This window comes from Antrostomus carolinensis, unplaced genomic scaffold, assembly GCF_000700745.2.
Source record: "Antrostomus carolinensis isolate BGI_N321 unplaced genomic scaffold, ASM70074v2 scaffold35496, whole genome shotgun sequence".
Lineage (NCBI taxonomy): Eukaryota > Metazoa > Chordata > Aves > Caprimulgiformes > Caprimulgidae > Antrostomus > Antrostomus carolinensis.
In genome coordinates this window covers 2,172-11,238 of record NW_010323115.1, presented here as the reverse complement: position 1 = coordinate 11,238, position 9,067 = coordinate 2,172, and the positions used below count along the sequence as shown (strand labels likewise).

The 9,067-nt window shown below is 38.3% G+C and overlaps 1 protein-coding gene across 1 annotated transcript; it reads left to right on the top strand.

Annotated features, from left to right (window-relative positions):
• Positions 1-4,828: 4,828 nt before the first annotated feature.
• Positions 4,829-8,732, top strand: FBXO43 (F-box protein 43). Its single transcript, XM_010170502.1, has 4 exons — positions 4,829-6,309; positions 7,208-7,310; positions 8,207-8,392; positions 8,484-8,732. The coding sequence occupies exons 1-4, from the start codon at positions 4,829-4,831 to the stop codon at positions 8,730-8,732; spliced, it is 2,019 nt and encodes a 672-aa protein (XP_010168804.1).
• The last annotated feature ends 335 nt before the right edge of the window (positions 8,733-9,067 follow it).

Genomic DNA, 9,067 nt, shown 5'->3' with positions numbered 1-9,067 from the left:
TTAAAGGAGACTTGACAAATGCTCTGTGATTGTTTTGTCCCTAAGCCGTCCGGTACTAATATACTAATTAACTCGAATTAATTAGCACTCTCATAACTCAGGTTTAAATGTTGTGGTGCAGATAAGGTTCATAATCTGTGAGAGCCTTGGATTGTCGGTGATCGACCAGCGCCTCTGAAGCCGCCCCTCAGTCCTGGCGCCGCCGGCTGGGGCTGTGAGGGCTCTGGGAGAGGCGGGAAAACCTCACCCTCGCCAGGCACCTGCGACGCGGCAGGGCGCGGGGTGGAACGACGCGGGGGCGCTTTTATGGTGGGCTGGGTTCGTCGGGGGCCGCAGGGCTGGTGTATAAATTGCGAGGAGAAAGGCGAGACTGGCCGGTATTTCCCTGTGTTCCGGAGGAGCCAGCTCTCCTGTTCCGCAGGGCCGTTCCCCTCAGGCTCGCAGCCCGCTGACGCCCTGCCCTCACTGGAGGGCGGCGCCGCTCTCCCGAGGGCCGCAGCGCGGAGGGGGTGGGGGAGGCCGTGCGGCAGCGGTTGGTAAGGGCGGGTAGTTCAAATCCAAGCGAGGGAAAGCAGCGGCAGGCGCCCCCGGGGGGACCGGGGGGGGCGGGGGAAGGGCTGCTCACTAAGGGCAACGGGCCCCGGAGGCAGGCGGCGAGCTGCTGAGGCGGCAGGATTCTCCAGCCAGGCGGGGAGGGGGCTCCTGGCCTTCACCCCTTCTCAGGGAGCCCCGCCGGCCCCCTCAGTGGTGGGGGACCTCTAGGCTCTGCTTCCTGCGCCCAGAGGTTTGCCTGATAAGGAGGTGAAGCTGTTGCTTTGCTCGTATCCGGCATCTCAGGTGACCGAGGGACCCTCCGGGTGCTGGTCCCTGGGTAGCTGTCAATTATCTTCGTCGCTGGGTAATTAGACATCGCAGGAAATGTGTATATAGACTAACTGAAAGCTGTGTCTCAGCTGGGTAACTTTTCTCTTGCATCTTTCTCTTTCCTCTCTGCATCCTTTATCCCTTTAGGATATCAGTAGGGGTAAACAATACTTTGAATACAGCACCTTTGCTTTGGAAGAACTCAAATTGCTTCACAAATTAGGGTAAGTGACCCACACCTTACAGGTAGGATTTAGCTATGCCATCTTCAACATTAATACCTTTGAAGGTACTTCTGAGTGCTTCCAATAAAGTCAGTTTTACTGTGGGTATGATATCTGTTTAAATAACAGAGAAAATATTCTTGTATCACTAAAACTTTGCCTTTATCTCTTTTGTTAACAATGGTGAACAGCGACAGACAAGGACAGAAAGCATCTTGTTTGAGGCATGTGTTCAGTGTGTGTTAATGGGGAATGTAAATTAGTATCAAGAACAGGCACAACTCTACCCCAGAACTCATGTCTCAGTTACAGGCACAATTTACCTTGCTTTCTAGTAACCAATATTTTTACCTCTTTAGGACACTTTGTAAGAATACACTTGTCAGAAATTAGTCCTTGTCTAAATGTCTAAATCCTGTTATTACTTTTGTTTGGGTCTCTGAATATGAAATATTTTGTTCTGTAAACTGACAGAAAGTTCGCAGCTGATTTGTAGATTAATTTGTGAACTACAAAATTAATAATAGATACAAGAAATATATACAGTACAAGAATCTACACTTAGTGGATATGGATTTTATTCATTCCTCTGTAACTGACTTGCTGTGTGACCAGTCTTTTCTTCCCTGCACATGTTTTATGATGTCTAAAACAAGGTTAACAATGCTTTCAGAAATTACTTCAAGTTCCCCAAATGAAAAGTGCTGTGCATCAAATCTAGTAGATGGAACTTTTCTCCTGATAAAAAAGGAAGTGCTTATAAAACACTAGGAGGTTTTATTAGGCATCTCTAATGAATATAAGTAGCACCTTTTTCGATTATGAGAGATGTTCAGCACCTCTGAAAGGCTTTCCCTTCTGTACCATATTTGTAAAATGATACCATGTGTTAAATCAAATCTTAACTTGTACAAGTAACACGTTTTGAGAAAAATTAATGTGTATACAAAACTGAGGTGTATACTGGGATTTGCTGTAATGAAGTGTAATGGACATTGTTCACGCAGTGTCTGTACTCTAAGTAGCTTCCCTACAGGTTTTTCAATGTTCTCGCAGAATCAATGTAGTAAGATCTCAGGCTCCTCCCGCTGGACGCTGGCGGATTTACAGCAAATCAAGGCTGCTACTTGGGTTGCCAGTTCTTCTAACTCTGCTATTCTGATCTCCCCTACAGCTGCAAAAAATTGTTTTTCTGTGATCTTGTTACTTGAAACAGAAATTTGCTTAAATTATTTTATACTGTAATATTTTAAATTTCCTCTACTCTCAGTTGTTCATAAGATTACATAATTTCTCCGATGGAATGTTTGAGAATGAAACTGCAAATGTGAGTCTTCCTTTTGTTGTTTCTTCAGCATGCTGCCTGAAGATTAAGTTTCTAAACCTGACAGCCTGTGCACTTTTGTTAAATGTGTGGTTAGTTTGACTGTGTTTAAGAAAAATATTAATACTTTTAAAGGTAAGTGAGGACATGTGATTTTTTTTTTTTTGTGGGATTGAGGTTTTGAATAGTTGTCTCTAAATAGCATTAAGAATTTAAATCTCTGTACATCAGCATTTTCAGTAGGAGTATCTCCTCGCAATGTTTTCCAACTAACTACCATTCACCAAAATTCAGCAAAGAAAATGAAACCTCTGTTCTTTTTGTAGGTTACACAAAGATAACACCCACTGTTACTACAAGTGTCTTATAGGGCTTCCTCATTTCCAAAAAGAAGAGCTATGCTGATGTGATCCTCTGCTCACAGCATGAATAATCAACTGAAGAGCAGCAGTGTACTACACAGAGACTCTTCACACCTTTTCCCTATCCTTTTAAAGTTATATTCTAGTTCATGACACAACATTTTCAGCCTATTGTCTAAGATGTTGGAAAGTGATGCAGATGCAACACTAGACGCTGCTTGGAGCTGATCCTGCACTGTCAAAGAAGTTATCCCTAACTCATATAATAATTAGCTTGAAACTATGCCCTCATATTTCCTATTTGTGCTGTCATTCATATCACCAGGTAAAAACAGAGAATGAGGAAAAGCAGTGAGGGAAAACAAATGTGAAAGTAGGGTACCTGAAGAGGTAAATGGTAAATGGAAAGGAAGCAGGCCAGACTCAGAGTTTGTTGCCTTCTTGGATTTATTTTCACATACCTGTCTTTCCTGGAAGGATTTTTCTCAACTATGTGGATGGATTTTTTTGTTTGTTTGTTTTAAAATCTGTTTGATTTCATGCTGATATTAGCATGATTTTATAGACCTTTATGCCAAATTCTCATGGTCTGCTCTTTAATATCCTGCTGCTTTTGAACTTCTATATGTTACTGTCTCCTCACAGTAGAAAACAAAACAAAGCACTTCCTATATTGCAATTATAACATAAAATGCCTTAAGTGTGGGTAGCATGGGTCAAAAAATGTAAATTAAATTACTCAAGATCATAAAAGAATAGTTCATCCTCCCTAACCCCAGCAATTTGCATTCCCACTCCTTGTATTTGTTGGCTTAGGGCTTGGTTAAGTCAGGACTGTTGGGATGCTAGCAATATCTTAATATTTAGTGTTTAAGCCACCTTTAAAGATTCCTAATTTTGTCTGTTTTGAAAATTCAATTGCTATTTCCAGGCTTATGTTCCAAAATATCAGTTCTAGAGAGCCAGTAATATACCCCAGAAAAAGGTGCCTATTCAAACTCTGAATGTCTTGCAGCACTGATGTGAACTACTATGGTTTCTGTGAGAACAGCCCTCATACTGGCATTATTCATAAGATCTTTCATACATTTACTGTGTCTTGTGCATAGAAAGCAGTAATTTGTTGCCACTCAGGTTAGGGTGGAGAAACGGTGTCAGGTACGAATGGCAAAAAATAAGTCTGTATTCTTATGTCTTTTATTTAAATAGTTGTATCAGTCACATGTAACTTTTCTAGGCAAATATATAGCAGCTCTTAAAAGCTTTTATACTTACTAAGTTTTGAAGAATCTTTCTATGTACATGGTGAGAGGATGCATAGTTAGTCCATCACTTTCTTTAAAGTACAAAGTTTCAGAATGCTCAGCTTAACCCACAGAGCTGAGCAAGAGCATAGAGCCTCTTTACAAAATAACATTTAAATGTTAAGGCAGATAAGAATGCACTCTTCACTTTGTAACTAAAGGTCAAATTTTATTCCCTACAGTTCCTGTAGGGATCAAAATAATAGGGAGACCTGTAGACTTGTGACTTCATGATTAACCCTCTCGTTTTTCTGAAGGAGAAAATGCTTTTTGTCTGAACTCATCTATTACCAGAGCTTCTGCAATTCTTGGGGACCGAACTGTTAGTGGTTGGATAAACCAACAACACAGTGCTAATAAAAATCTTCATCCTATTGAAATGAGAGGGTTTGTCAGACTTCAGCACAAATGAGACTTTAGTTGCTGTCACTTATTTAAAGTGTTTTTCCTTGGATGAGGATTGGCAGATCAGTCAGCTAATTGGATGTATGTTTTAATTTGCCTCACGGTATGCTATGCATTTTAAGCACTCATTCTAACCATCTACTTGATTATAATTTGTCTTTCTGTTAATGTATAAGCATTGTTTCTACTAAGACTAATGAAAATACTTTTGTTATGGCTACTAGCTTGATAGACATGCACAAGGCTTTCTCACTAATCTGCAGGTGTTCTGGTGACTACTTTTATCATTTGTTTCAGAGATAACACTGGTATCTTCATTTACAAGGTCAAAGTGCCAAGCAGAAGATGTCAGACAGTCATTCAGTCATGTTCAATATTCTTAAAAGAAATAAATTAACATCTCCCAGCAGCAATTTTAAATACTCCAATTTTAAAGACACATGTTGCACTTCAGTATTTCTGGACAGCAGATGCAGTGAGTCAGCAAAAGATCCTAATGTAGAACATAAAGAATCACTGAGTGTAACGAATTTATCGTTGCTACAAGAGCATTCTGAGCACATTCATACAAATGCCCTCTTTTCCGTGCCATCATCTATTGAAAATGAAATGAATTCTATCTCCTTATCAGAAAGAAGAGAAGCAAATAGAAATGCAGATTTTTTTGAAACTCCTAAAGTGAGTAGAAAAGGCTCCTCACTACGCAGGAGGCTGCTTTTACCTAAGACTGTTCCAGCTGGCCCAGCTGTAGGATGCTGTGAAACACAAGCTAGTTCTTCAGGAAGCAGCAGGAAAAAAGTATTCTCTTGTGTTTTGAGCTCTGAAGAAAAACTTTCAAAAACTGCTTCAGATTCTCCAAGAGATAAAAGTTACAAACCATCAACAGCTAGCACTTCAAGAACTGAGGAGACTCATCCTGATTTCCCAAAACGGAGACTTTCCTTTTCACAACAAAGGACTTCTACACTAGATGAGTCCAAATGTAAGGACCCCTTATTGCTAGAACCAGAATGTTTATCTCCAATTCAGTGTAAGGATGTTGGTGCTAGTAATGCTAATGAATTCAATGAAAGTGTCCTTATGAGTGTTAGTGATGGGTTGCTTAAGACTCCTACTTACAGTGTGTTACTGGAGGCCAATGAGGGTAAGTTCCTGACTTCTAACAACAGTCTTGTAGAGAACTTTAACTTTGAACTATGTGGTATAAACTCTCCCCCTGTTAAGCTGCCGAGTTACCCAGATCTTTCAACACCTGAGGATAGTGGATATAATTCACTTCATTTGGACAAATCGGGAGACTCATTTTCTGATCATGAGGGATCTTTCCAAGAGTTCTTCCAAAAATGTAAAGAAGGTTCCAAAATTCTGGATAGTAAAAGAAAGATGAGAAAACTTGAACGAGTTAGAAGATTATCCACTCTTCGGGAACAGGGCTCACAGTCAGAGACAGAAGATCATCATGGTAGTCCTTCTACTTCAGCATCTGTGTTAACAGAAGAAAGAAACCTTGTCAGCAAAGACCATGCATTAGTTTTAGAAGAACAGACTAGTGGGGACCTAGTTGTAAGTCACGGAGATCTCTCAAGAACTCCAGCTCTGAAAATAGTTCATGAAATTTGCTTGCAAAGACGAAGATCAGACCAAAATCAAATATCAGAGAATATTCATGGAACAGAAATATTTGCATTAGAACATGTTCTTGCTGGACTTATTGGCAAGAAAATGGGCCTTGAAAAGTTAGATATTTTAACAGAATTAAAATACAGAAATTTAAAACATGTTCTTGCTATAGTTTTAGATGCTTTAACAGTGGAAAGTCTATGCAGGTAAGTACTGCTGCTTTTTTTTTTCCACCATAAAAGGTAAAAATATCTGTTTCTGCAAATAAATTAGAGTAAGTTCTGGAATAGTGGATGTTGTCAATATAATTTGATTGTTTCTGGGGAAATTAAAAAGTTTTGTCACCATTAACCAAGTAGCTCTGTGTAGTTCTAAAATACATTGTATGGGAGAATTAAAAAACAAAACCAAAAAACCAAACATGGGAATTGGTAAACTTAAACTAAATCACAGTACTTTAAAATTTTAAAATCCATTAAAAATATTTAAGCATAGAAAGTAATTTCTTCTCATTATAAGTTCTCCAGTAATGCATAGTACTCAAAAACACATTTTTTAGATTTTTTTCTTGTGTATTTAATTTCCTCAGCTGTTTCTAAGCACAAAGATGCTCAAAGAATTTTGCTCCATGAGTAATGTTCTAGTTGAATTTTTAATCAATAGCAAATGTCACTTATTTCAAAGAAATCGAGTGCCGTGTGCGTTAGTTACAAAGGGAATGGGAGAATAGCTGGAAGTATAAGAGCATGGGTGTTTTCAGAACACTTAACACACAAAAATGTGACTTGAGAAACAAACTTGGTAAGTGGCTTATGTGGAAGGAAGAAACTTATTTAATTTTGTAAGTCAAAGATATGCTGTGTTTTTTATATTGCAGTTGTTCTCTAGGCTCTTCTGTGATTGTATACAGTGGTGCATGAGCATGTGAGAACTATGTTTCATAACAATACAATGACCTCTTGTAGTATATAGCAGTAGTCTGTAAAATGACTAATAGTATATGAAATCATGCAAAAATCTTTAAAAGATAGTCTTACTGTCATGGTTTCTGTACTACTTTGGCAAAAATGTGAAAGTAGATTTTTTTTCATTAATTTATTCCAGCATTTGGAAAGTAAGCAAAAGCTGGCGTGAAATCATTGTACAAGACAAAAGTGCAGATAAGAGGAGAAAGTTATACATAAAACAACTGAAAGAAGAAGCTGAGGTAAGGTTTGTCTCAAAGGTAATATTTTTTCAAGTGTGAAAGCAGACAGGTCATAGGAAAGAGGAAACATCTTGCAAAGCTACAGAAAGGCAGCTGATAAGCACAGTTCCAACATGAGTATGTGAAGGATTGTGACAAGAGACTATAACAGCTTTTATTGTTTTTCAGCTGTCCACAGTTTGAGTACTTTCAACCACTTGATACTCTGATATTCTTCCCCCCAACCTCCTTCTAGAAAATCCTGTAGTATCTATTCTTCAACTGATTCTGAATTTGGATCTTAAACCTTGTTCATACCTTTGTTCCATGCTCTTCCTCATTTTCCATCTCAGTCTGGTCTGCAGTGCAGTAGGATCCACTCTGGACTACATCCTGGTTACTTTCAGGACTGCTTGTCGCTAAGCTTCTTGGTGGTGTACTTGTGAACATCAGAAGGACATATAGAAGTTTTTTAAGGGGTATCTATAAAAATAAGCATATTAAAACCAGTATTTTTTTTTTATATCCTCCATGTGTGTATACAGACACATTTCAGTGTAACCTTGTTTTAATTGTGACAAAACTTATGTTTCCATGCTTGCTATTGAGATGTGTCCTAATTCAGAAGCATGAGGACCAGTAGAGTGCTAAAAGACAGTTGTCTTTTTACCATGTTAATGGGGCTTTGTTTTTAACAGTTCCTGTCTCTTGTTCCTTTACTAAATATAAACATTTAATGGGAAATACACAAACTATACATAATTTCCTTTTCTAATGTGTTGTTGCAGATGGAAAACAAAAAAAACCCCAACCCCCAAAACAGCTGCAAATCCCAAATTAAATACAACCTTGATTTTCTTCCTTTTGTGTTTTGTTTTGGTTTGGTTTTTTTTCTGTATAATTATAAACGTTAACAGGAACATTTCTTGAAAGCTGAAGATGCTGCCACAAGACTTAATGTTCTCAATAGATCTGCTCTAAGGCCTGTTCAAGCTCAAGCCAGAACTCCTGTAGTGCAAACACCACCTTCATACATTGAACTTACACCCAGGAGATGCAGTTCTGTTCCCCATTCAACGAGTAGACAGGAAGAATACATGAAAGTAGGTAGCTAAGAAACTCTTCACTTTCAATTTTTAGAAAAATTTAATTTACAAGAACTAAGTAGCTCTTCTCTCCCTCCTCATGCTACAGGTTGCTAAAACTCTGTTCACTGATGAAGCTCTAAAACCCTGTCCAAGATGTCAATATCCTGCTAAATATCAACTGGTAAAGAAACGGGGACTATGCAGCAGAGAGGCATGTGCATTTGAGTTCTGTATTTTATGTCTGCATGCTTTCCATGGGTCAAAAGAATGTAATAGTTTATCTGCAAAACGGAAGAGCAAAAAAGATGCTCCTCCAGGAAGTGCTCAAAGCAAAAGAAATTTAAAAAGACTTTAAATTTGTAAGGCATGTAACTCCTTAAAGTTAATTCCTTTTCCTCTTCTCCTAAATTTCTAATCTTGTTCATATTCTTCCTAAATATATGCATTTTGAAAGTCTAATTCAATGTGTTTTTGCTGACTTATCAAGATAACTTCTCATGTATATATCTTAAATTAGTATATTTTTGTTTTTGGAAAAAAATGAACATTTTAAAATATTTTGTCTTGTTTTACCTGTTGTGTAGTAGCTAGGCAATAACACCTTAATTTTTTAATAAAGTATCTTAAATGTAGTCTTCAATATCTAGCTTACAGCACCTCATAGATGTTTAAAAATGTGGTTATTGTCTT

Bases quoted from the DNA above. Each gene is read 5' to 3' on its own strand.
- FBXO43 (XM_010170502.1), top strand. From the start codon at position 4,829: ATGTCAGACAGTCATTCAGTCATGTTCAATATTCTTAAAAGAAATAAA. The intron at 6,310-7,207 runs GTAAGTACTGCT...AATTTATTCCAG, and splicing joins ACAGTGGAAAGTCTATGCAG to CATTTGGAAAGTAAGCAAAA. The intron at 7,311-8,206 runs GTAAGGTTTGTC...AAACGTTAACAG, and splicing joins AACTGAAAGAAGAAGCTGAG to GAACATTTCTTGAAAGCTGA.